Source organism: Astyanax mexicanus, unplaced genomic scaffold (genome assembly GCF_023375975.1).
Source record: "Astyanax mexicanus isolate ESR-SI-001 unplaced genomic scaffold, AstMex3_surface scaffold_41, whole genome shotgun sequence".
In the NCBI taxonomy this organism is placed as follows: Eukaryota; Metazoa; Chordata; class Actinopteri; order Characiformes; family Acestrorhamphidae; genus Astyanax; species Astyanax mexicanus.
In genome coordinates this window covers 36,622-56,610 of record NW_026040051.1, presented here as the reverse complement: position 1 = coordinate 56,610, position 19,989 = coordinate 36,622, and the positions used below count along the sequence as shown (strand labels likewise).

At 44.3% G+C, this 19,989-nt stretch overlaps 1 protein-coding gene across 1 annotated transcript in view; it reads right to left on the bottom strand.

Annotated features, from left to right (window-relative positions):
• Nucleotides 1-19,989, bottom strand: part of LOC103038855 (protein kinase C-binding protein NELL1) — a gene marked incomplete at its 5' end in the record, with an annotated part of 349,348 nt that overhangs the window by 310,070 nt on the left and 19,289 nt on the right. The window contains one exon of the mRNA XM_049473634.1: nucleotides 18,613-18,783. Coding sequence (XP_049329591.1) covers nucleotides 18,613-18,783 — 171 coding nt within the window. The remainder of the gene's footprint in view (nucleotides 1-18,612; nucleotides 18,784-19,989) is intronic.

The window sequence follows — 19,989 nt, the reverse complement described above, 5'->3', positions numbered from 1 at the left end:
AGACATGAAGACAACCTGCCTCGTTCCAGTTCCTAAGAAGGCACACCCGAAGGAGCTGAATGACTACAGGCCGGTTGCTTTGACATCTCATGTGATGAAGACCATGGAGCGACTGCTGCTGGACCAACTCAGACCTCAGGTCCACCATGCTGAGGACCCACTGCAGTTTGCGTACCGTGAAAAGGTGGGAGTGGAAGATGCCATCCTCTATCTCCTGCACAGAGCTCACTCTCATCTGGACAAGGGGGGAGGTGCTGTGAGGGTCATGTTCTTCGACTTCTCCAGTGCCTTCAACACCATCCAGCCCCTACTACTGAGAGACAAGCTGATGGAGATGGAGGTGGACATGCACCTGGTCACCTGGATCGCTGACTACCTTACTGGGAGACCACAACATGTCAGGATCAGGGACTGCTCCTCTGATACAGTGATCAGCAGCACAGGAGCACCACAGGGGACTGTTCTCTCTCCAGTCCTGTTCACACTGTACACATCAGACTTCAAATACCACTCGGAGTCATGCCACATGCAGAAGTTCTCTGACGACACTGCAATCGTGGGGTGTGTGCGTAATGATGATGAGAGGGAGTACAGAAGCCTGGTTGAGGATTTTGTGGTGTGGTGCAAAACGAACCATCTACAGCTGAACATCTCCAAAACCAAGGAGATGTGCATAGACTTCAGGAGGTCCAGGCCCTCTGCTCAGCAGCCAATCTCCATCGAGGGGGTCAATGTGGAAGTGGTCAAGTCCTACAGATACCTTGGTGTGCACCTGGACGATAGGCTGGACTGGTCAGTGAACACTGACTCCCTCTACAGGAAGGCTCAGAGCAGACTGTACTTCCTCAGAAGGCTCAGGGCTTTCAACATCTGCCAGAAACTCCTCCTGATGTTCTACCAGTCTGTGGTAGCCAGCGTCCTCTTTTACGCTGTAGTGTGCTGGGGAGGCAGCATCAGCAAGAGGGATGCTGGACGACTGGACAGGCTGGTGAGGAAAGCTGGTTCTGTGCTGGGATTAGAGCTGGAGTCCTTAACACCACTGGCAGAGAGGAGAGCCCTCAGCAAGCTGCTGAACATCATGGACAATGTTCACCACCCTCTGCACAGCACCATCACCAGGCAGAGGAGCTCATTCAGCGGCAGACTGCTGTCCCAGTCCTGCTCCACAGACAGACTTCGAAAGTCTTTTGTCCCTCAGGCCATAAGACTTTTCAACTCATCTCAGCACAGCAAACTGAAGACTCTGTGACACCTTTTCTTTCCAGCAATTCTGGCCACACCATGGACATACCCCCATCTATGGTCACACTATCTTGCTGATGCCCATAACACTATTCTTATAGTTCTACCCTATTTTGCACTAGTAGTTCATTCACTAGTTAATTCATCTACTGTTTACGTATCATTTGCACTGCTAAATTTAAATTATTATATAACTGTGTTTGCACTTTCTGTATGGCGGACATCAGTTATCCTTATCCTTACTTTATGCACATCAACTGGTGTTCGCTGTCTATTGTGTTCAACTGCACTACCTCCATTTTACATCACACACACACACTAAAGACTGTACTTTTATAATTTCATTTTATTTTTTATTTTGTTGTATTTATATGTATCATTTATATTTTTTTATCTTTTTGTAACTTTGTGTACTATACACACCTGCTGCTGGATGTCAAGAATTTCCCCTCGGGGATCAATAAAGTATCTATCTATCTATCTATCTATCTATCTATCTATCTATCTATCTATCTATCTATCTATCTATCTATCTATCTATCTATCTATCTATCTATCTATCTATCTAATGTTTTATGATGTGATATTTGTGAGAATGTTATGGTGCTATGGTGGAAGCTGGCATATTTTGGGACAGGGAGTTACGCCGCTATATACCAATGGATCGTGGATGCCTGGGCATCAGTCTAAAGTGTCAGAATCATCACTGAACAGCTAAGTAACAGTAATGAGACTCGAATAGTGACGTGAGGGATCCAGGCATGCTTGATGCTAAAATCGCCCTACTGTTAAACTCTGAAGACACTGAAGATGAAGAATTTGATAGATTTCTGGAAGAAGAATTAACTAAAATAGTCAGAGTATTTTATGTCTTACAACTAACCAATGTTGAGAGTGAATGAGTTGAATCCAGTACACCTTATAATCCAGTGCACCTTATAGTCAGATAAATATGATAAAATAAATTATGTGTATCTCATCTGCTGTCAGTGTTTTGTCCTTTTTGTATCTAGCAGCAAAAAAAAAAAACATTTATTCAGTTTCCATTGCACGCCCTGTGATGTAACTATTGAGAGTGGGCACACTGCGATGATGATGCTGAAATGATATATTGTGCAGCCCTAATAGACATAGTTAACTGTCAACAATAAGCCTTGAGTCACCACACACATACACACACACACATACACACACACAAAGATTGAGAGAGACAGAGAGAGAGAGAGAGAGAGAGAGAGATGTACTGCAACCAAACCACTTAATTTCCTTATAGATCTGTAATCAGTCTGTAATGCTCCAGTCGGCTGATTTACAGCCAGCAGAATAAACCCCTGAACCCTCTGTTTATATTTACAGCACTGTACACAAAAATCATTGCACTTACACCAAAGCTGTCTACAGGCTAATTACCCACGGGGCTCTTACGCACTGGAGCGAGTGTGTGCTGTGTGAAGTAATTACTGCAGGTTAATTGTCTTCTTTAAACAATCATTAAAGTCCACAAAAAGATTTCAATATTAAATAGAACCAAAACTGCAGTTAAAAAGGCTGGAGTGCTCATGTTCAGCTCTATAGAGCTCGGTCACTACAAACAGCCTGTGCTTCTATAGGCCTTTAACAATCCAGATTATTATTATATATCCTGCATCTAAATCGTGTACTTATGTAGCTTTATTAAAACATACAGACAGTATGGACACACCTTTTCATTTAATGTTTTTATATACTCCTTTATTTAATGTCTCTTTTATTCTCTCTCTCTGTCTCTCTCTCATTCTCTCTCTCTCTCTCTCTCTGTCTCTTTATCATTCTCTCTTTCTCATTCTCCCTCACACTCTCATTATCTTATTCTTTCTCTGTATTGTTTGTAAACAGGAATATGAGTAAATGAGCATGGTATCTGTAGTCATGCATCTCTGCTCACAATCAAATTAGTTTTATTGTTATATTAACAATGAGATATGTATTATTTTTATGAGTGTAAAATAAATGAGCAACAAAACAGAAAAAAAGAATCATGCAAATGTTTGGGTAGCCAAGGGTTTGGTACTTTGTATTATAAACGTTAACAAAGTCTCAGACTAGCTTCTTAGAGCAATTACGTGTTCATGAGTACATGAGACACACATTTCAAATCTTCATAAATACACTGACTGACCAAAAAACTGGGGTAAGAAAAATTAATACCCTGGTTAAGTGTGAAAGACCTTCAGAGAGGTGGTGCACTGTTCTACTGTGCAGGAAAACTCTGATGGCAGGGAGCCATTCTGGAACCTGTGCACAAAATGCTATATTATTGGCAACATGTAATAAAACTTTAGGCTATCAATGTCAGCTACCAGTAGCAGCTTGTCAAAGTGGTACTCAGGCGCTTGGCAGAAATAGAGTACAATAAAATCTGTTACATTCTTTTTTAAGTAATGTAATAAAACAAATTGTTTATTCAGTTTATTTCTCATTTCCTCGTCTGCTTTTTTATCCATTATACAATAAATTCATAATACAACTACAACTATACAAAAACTATTAAAATGATTCTATATTGAATATTGGTTTGGATAATCAATAAAAACAAACTTCTAGTCTGTCATTAAAATAATTATGGATCTGTGTGCATGTATGTGCTCCAAAAGCCTTGGTGAAATGGATCTGTGAAGACTGCTGTAATGTTCTGCAGGGCGACTCTCTGTTCTTACAGTGTTTCACCATGAAAGGATGCAGCTTCATTTATTCAGACAGTCTATCTAACTCTGCTCAAACAGCAGGAAAATGCTTTACAAACTCACAGCTTCCGACCACAGATTCCTGTTATTTGGGAAAGCAATCCGGGCTTCATTTCGGCCGGCTGGAGGTGTGATTGGATTTAAAATAGTGGTTGTAGGGGTATTTTTGTGTCTTGACAACTTGAAACTCAGAGAAAAGCACTGCATTTTTCAATGCTATTAGCATACCTGAAACATGTCAGTGTGTGCACTTAGCTTAGGTGCTAAAGGAGCAAATCCAGTTTTTGAATGTTGCATATTTCTATATTTATATAGCGGTATAAAAAGGTTTGTGCAATCTTGATAATTTTCATAATTTTCCTTTATGAATCATTGGTTGTTCAGATCAGCAAATTCAGTTCAATATATCATATATCAAACAAACACAGTGATATTTCACAAGTTAAACGAATTTCATAGGATTTACAGAAATTGGCCAAAAATTTGTCATTTAAAGTTGTCATTTTATTGATTTTAATACCTTTAGCACTCATTAGTGAAACACATTTTATTTGGTAAGCTCCTTGACCTACATACACCGGTGAATCCAATTGTGAGAAAGGGTTAAGGTGGACAATTGCAGGTTTTTCCATCTCTTTGCATTTTTTTTAAAGGGCAGCAACATGAGAGCCTCAAAACACATCTCTCAAATTACCTGAAAACAAAGATTGTTCAACATCATGGTTTAGGGGAAGGATAGAAAAAGCTCAAATCTCAGAGATTTCAGCTGCAGTTTCCACTGTGAGGAACAGAGTGAGGAAATGAAAGATCACAGGAACAGTTCTAGTTAAGACCTGAAGTGACAGAACAAGAGAAATCTCAGATAATCAGAGGAGAAGGATGGAGAAAACAGTCATAGTCAAACAACAGACTTTCAGAGCTCCAAACACCTACATCATCATCTTACTGCAGATGGAGTCACTGTGCATCGTTCACTATTCAGCTCACTTTACACAAGGAGAGTCTGTATGAGAGAGAAATGCAGAAGAAGCCTTTTCTGAGCCACAAACAGAGTCACTTGAGGTATGCTAAAGCTAAAGCACATTTAAACAAGCCAGCTTCATTTTGGAATAATAAGGTTCTGTGGACTGATGAAACTGAAATTGAGTTAACTGAAGGAGGAAAAAGAACACAGCACAAACACTTTACTTAAATTTACACTTTACTATTGCAGATTCAAACAACCAATGATTTATAAAGGAAAATCATGAAAATGATTAGAGGTGCCCAAACTTTTTCATGTTACTGTATCTTTCTGCAATTTGTGTTCATTACATCACAGAAATCACTAGGTTCTACTCAAGTGAATAATATTGCTATGTATTATTCATGAAGTATCAAAAAAACATTTAATTATTTCCAACAAGTTTCCAGTATCTCGTATTTGCTGCATTACTGCTTCCTGTCTTAAGCAATAACTCCAGCTCATGAACAGGCGGAAGGTTTTCATAGCACAGAAAATGCTGCAGCTATAACACAGCAAAGCAATCACCACACAAAGATTCATTATATTTCCCACAATGCCTCATTATCCCTCCCATCACAGTGGCGCATCTGAACAAAAGCAAGTAGGCTGGATTCTCCAGTGTGGAGCAGCAGATTAAAGAGCGAACACGCCGGAGCCGGCGCTCTACAACATTAGCCACTGTACCGGGAGCGCACAGACAGATTAGCTCTGAATACAAAGGAAACGCGGCGACGTGCCACGCATTCACAACCACAGCCCCTAATTTCAGCAGGTTAAACACAGTGGGACTTCAGAATGTAGCGTTGGGCCTCCTACAATACACTAAAGTGGGCGCTCTTTAGGCTGGGTGGGCACTTTGTTGGCACTCGTGGAGCACTCAGAAACCGATTCAATTTCAAAACAGCCGTGATTTCAAAAAACACTCTTCAGCAGAAACATGCAGATCCTTACTGAAGCTTTTTCTGCTGGATCACACACACACACACACACACACACATATATTCTTATTGTTACATCTCATAAAGAAAAAAATACATCCTCCATGTATTATATTCTTATTTATAAGAATCTATACATAATATTACAGTATACCCCATATGAATTTATATACACACTCATCAGTGATAACATTAACACCACCTTGTTTCTACACATACTGTATACTAAAGAATATAGGAGCTCTGTGTAGACCACCACAGAGTAGCTATTATTATTATTATTTTTTTTTTCTTTTATTATTATTATTATTATTATTATTATTATTATTATTATTATTATTTGGGTGGGTGGTGTATTCTTAGCACTGCAGTGATTAGTACTGATTAGCATGGTGGTGGTGTATGAGGTGTTAGTGTGTGTTGAGCTGGTACAGTGAGTGGATCAGATACAGCAGTGATTAGCACTGATTAGCATGGTGGTGGTGTATGAGGTGTTAGTGTGTGTTGAGCTGGAACGGTGAGTGGATCAGACAGTGCAGCACTGCACAACTGCATCTTGTGGGCACTGATGAAGGACTAGGGAATGAGCTACACTGTAAGCAACAGATTCAGAACTTCTGTCTCTGAGTTTACTTTATCTACAAGCTGTTTCAGCTGTAGGTAGGAGTGTGTATCAGAGTGGAGGACAGTGAGAGATAAAACACAGTGTTTAAAAACTCCAGCAGCACTGCTGCATCTGATCCACTCACTGTACCAGCTCAACACTCACTAACACCTCATACACCACCACCATGCTAATCACTGCTGTATCTGATCCACTCACTGTACCACCAGCTCAACACACACTAACACCTCATACACCACCACCATGCTAATCACTGCTAATCACTGCTGTATCTGATCCACTCACTGTACCAGCTCAACACACACTAACACCTCATACACCACCACCATGCTAATCACTGCTGCATCTGATCCACTCACTGTACCAGCTCAACACACACTAACACCTCATACACCACCACCATGCTAATCAGTGCTAATCACTGCTGTATCTGATCCACTCACTGTACCAGCTCAACACACAATAACACCTCATACACCACCACCATGCTAATCAGTGCAGTGCTGAGAATAAGAAAGTCTACAGAAAAACAGATACAGCACTACAGTCTGTAATCATTACACACCATGTCAGACCTCTCCACAGTGCTAAATATGACTCTTTAATGTACTTATATTTGCTGTTTCCCAAATACTATTGTGCCCTGAAAGGAGGGGGATGGAGGGTATATATGAGTATATTTCAATATGATAAACCCTAATACATGCAGATGCCCTTTAATTTACAAATGACTTGATTTGAAATGTTAAACTGTGGAGACAAGGAGCATATTATAGAAACATGTCTGTTCTGAACACTAAAGAGGACAATGTTTATTAAACTTTTTATTCAAGTACAGTTTTGCTCTTTCAGCAGCATGATTTGGTCCTGTAGGTGAGTTCAGTTTCTCTGCAGGCACTGCAATGAGCACACACACGCACACACACACACACACATAATGAACAGCTAAGGCTGTAATAATGATGTTGCTTATTACCATGAAACAGGAGGAGGTTGCCAGGGACATGACATTTCATTCTCATCGTTAAGCAACAACTTATATAAATCAGTTGCTCTTTAATCTGACCATCACACACAATTCTTTTATAAATAACAAACATAAATATGATAAGTGATTACCTTACTTTTTTTTATTCAGTTTATTTAGAAACTCTTTCACTTTTAAAATATTGTGTCATATGGCAGTGTTGTGCTAAAATAAAAATCAACACCCAACCCTAACCCAGCATTTTACCACCCAACCCAAACCCAGTTCCACACCGTCTAACCCAGCATTTTACCACCCAACCCAAACCCAGTTCCACACCGTCTAACCCAGCATTTTACATCCCAACATTAACCCAGCATTTCACATCCCAACCCTAACCCAGTATCACACCGTCTAACCCAGCATTTTACTGCCCAACATTAACCCAGCATTTTAAATCCCAACATTAACCCAGCATTTCACATCCCAACCCTAACCCAGTATCACACCATCTAACCCAGCATTTTACATCCCAACATTAACCCAGCATTTCACATCCCAACCCTAACCCAGTATCACACCGTCTAACCCAGCATTTTACTGCCCAACATTAACCCAGCATTTTAAATCCCAACATTAACCCAGCATTTCACATCCCAACCCTAACCCAGTATCACACCATCTAACCCAGCATTTTACTGCCCAACCCTAACCCAGTATCACACCGTCTAACCCAGCATTTTACTTCCCAACCCTAACCCAGTATCACACCACCCAACCCAGCATTTTACATCCCAACCCTAACCCAGTATCACACAGTCTAACCCAGCATTTTACTGCCCAACCCTAACCCAGTATCACACCTTCTAACCCAGCATTTTACTACCAAACCTAACCCAGTTCCACACCGTCTAACCCAGCATTTTACATCCCAACATTAACCCAGCATTTCACATCCCAACCCTAACCCAGTATCACACCGTCTAACCCAGCATTTTACTGCCCAACCCTAACCCAGTATCACACCGTCTAACCCAGCATTTTACTGCCCAACCCTAACCCAGTATCACACCGTCTAACCCAGCATTTTACTGCCCAACCCTAACCCAGTATCACACCGTCTAACCCAGCATTTTACTACCAAACCTAACCCAGTATCACACCGTCTAACCCAGCATTTTACATCCCAACATTAACCCAGCATTTTACATCCCAACCCTAACCCAGTATCACACCGTCTAACCCAGCATTTTACTGCCCAACCCAAACCCAGTTCCACACCGTCTAACCCAGCATTTTACATCCCAACATTAACCCAGCATTTCACATCCCAACCCTAACCCAGTATCACACCGTCTAACCCAGCATTTTACTGCCCAACCCTAACCCAGTATCACACCGTCTAACCCAGCATTTTACTACCAAACCTAACCCAGTATCACACCGTCTAACCCAGCATTTTACATCCCAACATTAACCCAGCATTTCACATCCCAACCCTAACCCAGTATCACACCGTCTAACCCAGCATTTTACTGCCCAACCCTAACCCAGTATCACACCGTCTAACCCAGCATTTTACTGCCCAACCCTAACCCAGTATCACACCGTCTAACCCAGCATTTTACTACCAAACCTAACCCAGTATCACACCGTCTAACCCAGCATTTTACTGCCCAACATTAACCCAGCATTTTAAATCCCAACATTAACCCAGCATTTCACATCCCAACCCTAACCCAGTATCACACCATCTAACCCAGCATTTTACTGCCCAACCCTAACCCAGTATCACACCATCTAACCCAGCATTTTACTGCCCAACCCTAACCCAGTATCACACCGTCTAACCCAGCATTTTACTTCCCAACCCTAACCCAGTATCACACCACCCAACCCAGCATTTTACATCCCAACCCTAACCCAGTATCACACAGTCTAACCCAGCATTTTACTGCCCAACCCTAACCCAGTATCACACCTTCTAACCCAGCATTTTACTACCAAACCTAACCCAGTATCACACCTTCTAACCCAGCATTTTACTACCAAACCTAACCCAGTATCACACCGTCTAACCCAGCATTTTACTTCCCAACCCTAACCCAGTACCACACCGTCTAACCCAGCATTTTACATCCCAACCCTAACCCAGTATCACACAGTCTAACCCAGCATTTTACTGCCCAACCCTAACCCAGTATCACACCTTCTAACCCAGCATTTTACTACCAAACCTAACCCAGTATCACACCGTCTAACCCAGCATTTTACTTCCCAACCCTAACCCAGTACCACACCGTCTAACCCAGCATTTTACTTCCCAACCCTAACCCAGTATCACACCGTCTAACCCAGCATTTTACTTCCCAACCCTAACCCAGTATCACACCGTCTAACCCAGCATTTTACTGCCCAACCCTAACCCAGTATCACACCGTCTAACCCAGCATTTTACCGATGAACCGATGAACCGATGAACCCAGCATGATGAACCATCTGCAGCTGAACATCTCCAAAACCAAGGAGATGTGCATAGACTTCAGGAGGTCCAGGCCCTCTGCTCAGCGGCCAATCTCCATCGAGGGGGTCGACGTGGAGGTGGTCAAATCCTACAAATACCTTGGTGTGCACCTGGACGACAGGCTGGACTGGTCAGTGAACACTGACTCCCTCTACAGGAAGGCTCAGAGCAGACTGTACTTCCTCAGAAGGCTCAGGGCTTTCAACATCTGCCAGAAACTCCTGCTGATGTTCTACCAGACTGTGGTAGCCAGCATCCTCTTTTACACTGTTGTGTGTTGGGGAGGCAGCATCAGCAAGAGGGATGCTGGACGACTGGACAGGCTGGTGAGGAAAGCTGGTTCTGTGCTGGGATTAGAGCTGGAGTCCTTAACACCACTGGCAGAGAGGAGAGCCCTCAGTAAGCTGCTGAACATCATGGACAATGTTCACCACCCTCTGCACAGCACCATCACCAGGCAGAGGAGCTCATTCAGCGGCAGACTGCTGTCCCAGTCCTGCTCCACAGACAGACTCCGAAAGTCTTTTGTTCCTCAGGCCATAAGACTGTTCAACTCCTCTCAGCACAGCAAACTAAAGACTCTGTGAAACTTTTTCATTCCGGCCACTCTGGCCACACCATGGACACACCCCCAGCTATGGACACACTCTCAGACTTGCTGATGCCTAGAACACTTTTTATAGTTCTACCATATTTTGCACTAGTAGTTCATTCACTAGTTAATTAATCTACTGTTTACGTATCTTTTGCACTGCTTAATTTAATTTAAATTATTATATAACTGTGTATTTGCACTTTCTGTTTGGCTGACATCAGTTATCCTCACATTATGCACATCAACTGGTGTTCACTGTCTATTGTGTTCAACTGCACTACCTCCATTCTCCATCTCCATTACACACACACACACGAAGACTGTACATTTACACTGTATATTCTATTTCTTATTTGATTGTATTTATATGTATCTTTATATTTTATATTTTATCTTTTTTAACTTTGTGTATTGTGTAACCTGCTGCTGGATGCCAAGAATTTCCCCCCGGGGATCAATAAAGTATCTATCTATCTATCTATCTATCTATCTATCTATCTATCTATCTATCTATCTATCTATCTATCTATCTATCTATCTATCCAACCCTAACCCAGTATCACACCGTCTAACCCAGCATTTTACTGACCAACCATAGTCCAGCATTTTACATCCGAACCTCAACCCAGTATCACACCGTCTAACCCAGCATTTTACATCCCAACCACTAACCCAGTATCACACCGTCTAACCCAGCATTTTACTGACCAACATTAACCCAGCATTTCACATCCCAACCCTAACCCAGTATCACACCGTCTAACCCAGCATTTTACTGCCCAACCCTAACCCAGTATAATAATAATAATAATAATAATAATAATAATAATATATAATCGTTACTATATATATATATATATATATATATATATATATATATATATATATATATATATATATATATATATTTTTTTTTTTTTTAATAGGATATATAATATTATATAATAATATTATATATATACACATTCCCGCCGAAAAGCCCTAACCAGTTCCGGGTCCAAAACGTGTCTAGCAGGCACCCAGGACCGCTCCTCCGGGCCGTACCCCTCCCAGTCCACCAGGTACTGGAGACCCCCGCGCACCCTTCGGGAGTCCAGGAGCCGGCGGACGGAATAGGCGGGGGCACCACCAATGGTGCGGGGACCCGGGGGAGCAGCCGTACCCAAAGAACAGAGGTAGGGCCTGAGGCGGGACACATGGAAGGTCGGGTGGACTCTACTAAGGGCAGGTGGCAGGGCGAGCCGGTATGATACCGGATTGATCCGGCGAGTGATTTTAAATGGCCCCACATACCGCGGGGCCAGTTTGCGTGGGGTACCCCGCAACGGAAGGTCCTTGGCCGATAGCCAGACTCGTTGGCCAACCCTGTATGAGGGGGCGGGCTGCCGTCTCCTGTCTGCATGGCGTTTCTGGGTCACCCTGGCAGACAAGCCTTCCTCCAGGCTCTGTGGCAACGTCTGACCGTCTGGTCGGCCGAGAACACCCCTGTAGTAGTCTCCTATCCGGGGAAAGCAGGCGGAGCATACCCAAACTGGCACTCAAAAGGCGACATTCCCAAAGATGAGTGCCAGAGTGTGTTGTGGGCATACTCCGCCCACTTCAGTTGGTCGGACCAGGTAGAAGGGGCAGAGGAAGCCAGACAGCGGAGGGTCCTTTCCAGATCCTGGTTGACCCTCTCTGTCTGACCGTTGGACTGGGGGTGGAACCCCGAGGACAGGCTGACCTCAGCCCCCAGTAAGCGGCAAAAGGCCCCCCAGAACCGGCTGGTGAACTGCACCCCACGGTCTGAGACAATGTCAGCGGGTGGTCCGTGGATGCGGACCACCTGGTCCAGCAGCGCCTCTGCAGTCCCCTGCGCGGTTGGTAGCTTGGGCAGAGCCACAAAGCGACCAGCCTTGGAAAACCTGTCCACAATGACTAGTATCACGGTGTTGCCCCGAGACGGGGGCAACCCCGTGATAAAGTCCATGGACAGGTGTGACCAGGGACTTGAGGGGACCGCTAGAGGGTGCAGCAGACCCGTGGGCCTGGTTCTGGGGTCCTTACCCTGCGCGCATGCTACACAGGCGGCCACGTGGGCACGCACGTCTTTTTCCATGCGGGGCCACCAAAACTGGCGCCCCAGGAACTTGAGCGTGCGTGTGACCCCTGGATGTGCAACCTGAGGTGAGGAGTGTCCCCAGGTGAGTACCCTTTTCCTGAGGGAGGGAGGTACATAATCCCGGCCTGGTGGGCCATTCCCCGGACCGGGATCTGTCTCTTGGGCCCGTCTGATGGTGTCCAAGAGTCCCCACCGAAGGGGCGCCAGGATCCTGGCCGGAGGTAACACGGTGGAGGGCTCGCTTAGGAGAGGGAGGTTGTTCCCACTGGTGAGAGAGGGCGTCCGGTTTGATGTTCTTGGACCCAGGGCGGTATGACAAGACGAAATCAAACCGGGTAAAAAACAACCCCCATCTGGCCTGGCATGGATTTAGGCGCCTGGCCTGTTGGATGTAGGCCAGGTTTTTGTGGTCTGTCCAGACCAGAAAGGGGTGTTCGGCCCCTTTCCAGTGCCAGTGCCTCCACTCTTCTAGGGCGAGCTTCACAGCCTCAAATTGCCTCAAATGCCTCCTGGGCTTCTGTGGTCCAGGTGAACCGCCCTGAGGTCTTCCTGGTCAGGGCGGTCTGTGGGGCGGCCACAGTGCTAAAGTTCTGGATGAACCGCCGGAAAAAATTAGCAAAGCCCAGGAAGCGCTGGACCAGGCGTACCGAGGTGGGTTGGGGCCAGCTCTCGACTGCCTTGACCTTGGTGGGGTCCATGTGCAGGGTGTTATGGGACACCACGAATCCCAAGAAGGACATTGTCTGCACATGGAACTCGGACTTCTCCAGTTTGACGTAGAGGTGGTTCTCTAGGAGTAGCTGGAGCACACGTCGGACATGGGTAACGTGTTCATTCACCGAACGACTGTACACAAGTATGTTGTCCAGGTAAACGAACACGTACCTGTCCAACACCTCCCGGAGCACCTCATTAATATACCCCTGGAAGACAGCAGGGGCATTCATCAACCCGAAGGGCATTACCAGGTACTCATAGTGCCCAGAGGGGGTGATGAACGCCGTCTTCCATTCGTCGCCCGCCATGATCCTGACTAGATTATAGGCACTGCGCAGATCCAACTTAGTGAACGAAAACGGGCGGAGGAGGAAAACGGGTGGAAAACAAACCTCACGCAGAGCGTGAGTGAAAGAGAGGGGGAGAAAATGTAAACAAAGACCGCCTGGAAGTGCGGCTACCTCTTATGGCGCGAGGTAAAAACAAAAGAGCTTCCAAACTAAACAAAGAAGTGAACTAAGGTGCTTATGGATTAAACGCTGCTCCACCAGAGAGGAGAGGAACAGCGAGGAGAGAGAAAAGGTGAGCACACCGCGTGCCTCGCGGCGGCTGCTACACACACACACACACACAAACAAACAAAGACTCAGAGAACGAGAGGAGAGCGGTGGAGCACACTGCTCTACACAGCCACACCAAACTTGAGAGGGAAAAACGGCACTTGCCGTGGATAGGAAAGAAGGGCAATGAGAGCCGGAGCTCAGAGAAAATGTGGGCATAGATTCGCTCCCATGAGTGTCAAAGATCCAGCGCCGAGTGGCTGGTTGGCGTGGCTTTTAAGGTGTTCATAGCAGGTGTTGGTAATTAGCCAATTAACCCTCGGCGCTGGGCTGGCACGCCCTCCGATGCCCCGGAGGACGCCTCAGTCGGCCACCAGCCCTTACACCTAACCCAGTATCACACCGTCTAACCCAGCATCGTACTGCTCTAATATAGCATCACATCACACAACCCTTTAACTTTTGGGGAAAAAGTCATTGGAAACAGTTCGGTTCCCATGACATCTGGCATGTCGGTGTACACTGTTTTGTATAGAATTTATTCTAATTTTTGTGAGCCTCAGTTTGAACTGAACTTGAGCATTCAGAACTAAAAATCTTTAAGAGGCAACATGAACCGTCTTCATCCCTCACTGAAAGGCTGAGAGGAGTCGTACTGAGTGATTGATTCTGTAGCTGTGAGCTTCACCGATCACTCTGAAGGACTGATCAATATGCCAATCTCTCCAGCATTTACCCTCTGTCCACTACACTGAGCCAAAAGATTCATCTCAGACCACAGAGAGTCAACTCTGAGTTTCTGCTACCTACCTGATAGTTACTCTTACTGACCATTTCAGCAGAACACAACCAGTACATTTACACCAGTACACACACACACACACTCTCAAACAGTACATTTACACCAGTACACACACACACACACTCTCAAACAGTACATTTACACCAGTACACACACACACACACTCTCAAACAGTACATTTACACCAGTACACACACACACACACACTCTCAAACAGTACAGGTACACCAGTACACACACACACTCAACCAGCACACACACACACACTCAACCAGCACACACACACACACACACACACACTCAACCAGTACACACACACACACACACACTCAACCAGTACATTTACACCAGTACACACACACACACACACACACTCAACCAGTACACACACACACACACACACTCAACCAGTACATTTACACCAGTACACACACACACACACACACACTCTCAAACAGTACATTTACACCAGTACACACACACACACACTCTCAAACAGTACATTTACACCAGTACACACACACACACACACACTCTCAAACAGTACAGGTACACCAGTACACACACACACACACTCTCAACCCGTACATTTACACCAGTACACACACACACACACACACACACACACACACACTCTCAAACAGTACAGGTACACCAGTACACACACACACACACACACTCTCAAACAGTACAGGTACACCAGTACACACACACACACACACACACACTCTCAAACAGTACAGGTACACCAGTACACACACACACACACACACACACACTCTCAAACAGTACAGGTACACCAGTACACACACACACACACACACTCTCAAACAGTACAGGTACACCAGTACACACACACACACACACACACACACACTCTCAAACAGTACAGGTACACCAGTACACACACACACACACACACACACTCTCAAACAGTACAGGTACACCAGCACACACACACACACACTCTCAAACAGTACAGGTACACCAGCACACACACACACACACACTCAAACAGTACAGGTACACCAGTACACACACACACACACACACACACTCTCAAACAGTACAGGTACACCAGTACACACACACACACACACTCAAACAGTACAGGTACACCAGTACACACACACACACACACACACACTCTCAAACAGTACAGGTACACCAGTACACACACACACACACACACACACACTCTCAAACAGTACAGGTACACCAGTACACACACACACACACACACACACACACTCAAACAGTACAGGTACACCAGTACACACACACACACACACTCAAACAGTACAGGTACACCAGTACACACACACACACACACACACACTCTCAAACAGTACAGGTACACCAGTACACACACACACACACACACACACACTCTCAAACAGTACAGGTACACCAGTACACACACACACACACACACACACACACTCAAACAGTACAGGTACACCAGTACACACACACACACACACACACACACACACACACACACTCTCAACCAGTACACACACACCAGTGAACACATGATCTCCTGATGGTAGAGTAGAGCACTGGGGAGCAGTAATAATGTTCTAATGACAGTAATAGTATCTATGGGGGTGGGGTTCTCTCCTGAAGCAGACGATGGACGGGTCAGCACACACCGCTGGAACCTAGCCATCCTGACTTTCAGCCCACTCCAAACCCTGAGGAGCTGTACCCACACACTGCACTAAACCACTTGATGAGCCAGACTTTCAAACTAAGATGAAGCCCAGACTGAAAGAGCCCCTCGGGCGTGTGTGTGCTGGTCAGATTTCACACTGGAACTGTGAGGAAATCATCTCCACTGCTGCTCACCCTCAGCTTCTGTTACACACATTTAATCTACGAGCACACCACCACAGTCCAGTCATATCAATACAGCCAGAGCACTGATTAAACCAGTAAGCACACTGCAGCTTTATATATGAGTAAGATCTGAAACATATATATGCAGATGTATTTACTGGATGGGACACTAAAAGACACTGATAAAATATCTGCAGTTATTTATCTTATACTCAGCTTATATTCAATTATGAATTATGGGAGTTGCAGTGAGGGCTGATAGTGGGTGCAGGTGAATCATGGGAGTTGTAGTGAGGTCTAATAGTGGGTGCAGGTGAATTATGGGAGTTGGAGTGAGGGTTGACAGTGGGTGCAGGTGAATTATGGGAGTTGTAGTGAGGGCTGATAGTGGGAGCAGGTGAATTATGGGAGTTGTAGTGAGGGCTGATAGTGGGTGCAGGTGAATTATGGGAGTTGGAGTGAGGGTTGATAGTGGGTGCAGGTGAATTATGGGAGTTGTAGTGAGGTCTTATAGTGGGTGCAGGTGAATTATGGGAGTTGGAGTGAGGTCTAATAGTGGGTGCAGGTGAATTATGGGAGTTGTAGTGAGGGCTGATAGTGGGTGCAGGTGAATTATGGGAGTTGGAGTGAGGGTTGATAGTGGGTGCAGGTGAATTATGGGAGTTGTAGTGAGGTCTTATAGTGGGTGCAGGTGAATTATGGGAGTTGTAGTGAAGGTCTGATAGTGGGTGCAGGTGAATTATGGGAGTTGGAGTGAGGTCTAATAGTGGGTGCAGGTGAATTATGGGAGTTGGAGTGAGGTCTAATAGTGGGTGCAGGTGAATTATGGGAGTTGGAGTGAGGTCTTATAGTGGGTGCAGGTGAATTATTGGAGTTGTAGTGAGGGCTGATAGTGGGTGCAGGTGAATTATGGGACATTAGTTCACAGGTCCCATATCAGTGCAAGCTTGATTTATGCAATAGCAGAAAAAAAGACTGTCAGTGTTGGCAGTACAGCATCAGCGCCAGTTCTGATTTCTTCACAGTCAAATTGGCCGATGGGTGTTTTTTTTTTTGGCTGATTTTCATGTGCTTTTATTCTTTAACCCAAAGCTAAAACTGTCCAAGCTAAAATAACACATTAAACACACTCACACATTCCCAGTGTTTTTCTCAGCCAAAGTCACAGTATAAATAATATTACCTGTTCTTTAATGAGTCAAACTGGCAACAAATTTATATATAACATGTTTATGAGGGGATCCAGAAAGCCACATTTTTTTTGTTGCTGCTTGCAGTAGGATCCGGATCTGGTTTGAAACTATCATACATACATTTGTAGTGATAATTTAAATGACAAATATCTGACACTGTTTTTTTTTTACTCCTAATTCTCACTTTCTGCCCTTTTTTCCTGTCGTCACTGTCTGTGGAAGAGGAGCAGGGGCTCCTTTAGCTGTTGAAGATCAACAGTGATTGGCTGGTTCACTGTGCATGCAGACACTGTCACATCCAATAGCAACAAACTCTGTGTAATTGATTAAAATAAAATCTGACTAGAGTAAAATAAATTATACTAGGCAGATAAACCCCATGTCTGCTACATCTTTGATACAACAGTGTTCCTTTTCTTTTTATGTCAGGCAGTAAAAAAGGTGTAGCATGGAGTGGCATATCTCTACTGCGATGTGATTACTGAACATGTGCACATCGCGATGACGATGCTCAACTGATATATCATGCAGCACCAAAGACTTTAAACCATATACACTGCAAATGCATTAAATCCTTACCGACTAAAAACCCACACATTGCACATTTATACTGGACTGAAGTCATTAGTTTACCTTTAATTTTCTCTGTTATGTCAATCCCTGTTTCTGTAAATGCTCGGCTACATTGAAAATGAGGGCTGCCCGCCCTCAATGTAAATCCGAGTTAAAATAAAGGTTGATTGATTGATTAGTATGAGTAGATTGTAAATGATGTACCTGTTACAGTCCACATGGAGCAGCAGGTGAGAGGCGCTGATGGTCAGGGCGATTTTGTGCCACTGACCGTCGGCCAGTCTGTACGGGAAGGTCTCTGAGCGCGGTTTTCCGTTGTGGCGGTAATGGTAGCGGATTTCCTCCCGAAGGCCGCTGCTCTCCAGCTCAAAATAACTGCAGGAGGGAAAGAAAGAGGAGAAGAGTGACTGATGGTGGTGGTTATATCTGAAAATACCCTTTTACCCCCCATTCCCAGTCCAGGGTTCCCAACACTGCCCAGGTCTGCATGATTTTCCCCAATGAGAGAACACTTCACTCAGCTTATCTGTTGAAGGTTACATAACACTTCACTAAATCCTTCCCTTAACCCAAATGTGTTCAGTGCCTGTTTGCTCCTTTTTTTGCAGTGGAGATACAAGGATAATGTATTAAGAATTACTAGGAGCTTAAACCCCACATACTAGTAAACTCTAGTCTTAATGGAATTATTCCATAATTGCAAACTAAAAGATTGAACTGATTGAACTGGACTGTGTTTAACTAACACAGAATGCAGGTTGGACGTAGAACTATTTTATAAAGTAAACTCATTATACAGGTGATGGTACCCCTGAAAATAATATTACCAAAAGGACATGTTAAATCAAGGTGTGTCCACTAAATAACATCACTAAATAACATGCTGTTTGGTGACATGGTGTGTACCACACTCAACACGGACCAGAGGAAGTGAAGGAAAGAGTTGTCTCAGGAGATGTTAAAGGTAAAGGTTATAAGACCATCTTCAAGCAGCTTGATGTACCTGTTACTACAGCTGCACATATCATTCAGAAATGGAAAGAATCCATAGGAATATAGCCAACCGCATGTGGCCACAGGAGGAAAACTGATGACAAATCAAACAGATGGATAATATGAATGGTAACAAAAAAAGCCCAGAAAAACTTCTAAAGAGATTAAAGGTGAACTTTAAGCTCAAGTAACATCAGTGTCATTTCGCACCATCCGTCATTGTTTGAGCCAAAATGAATTTAATGGGAGACGACTCAGGTTGAAAACGTCATTGTTGAAAACAAAATATATATATATATATATATATATATATATATATATATATATTGGAGTTTGCCTATCTACATGTTAACAAGCCACAGAGCTTCTGGGGGAATGTCCTATGGACAGATGAAACAAAATGTGAAACATGGAGGAGGCTCGGTTATGTTCTGTGTCTGCATCTGGATCTGAATCTCAAGACTATTAAGGGATTTGAGAGAGAAATATGTCAGAAAGCTTGGTCTCAGTCACAGGTCATGGGTCTTGCAACAAGATAATGACCCAAAGATTCCATTTCCCGAGATGCACCTGCACTCAACCTTTCCG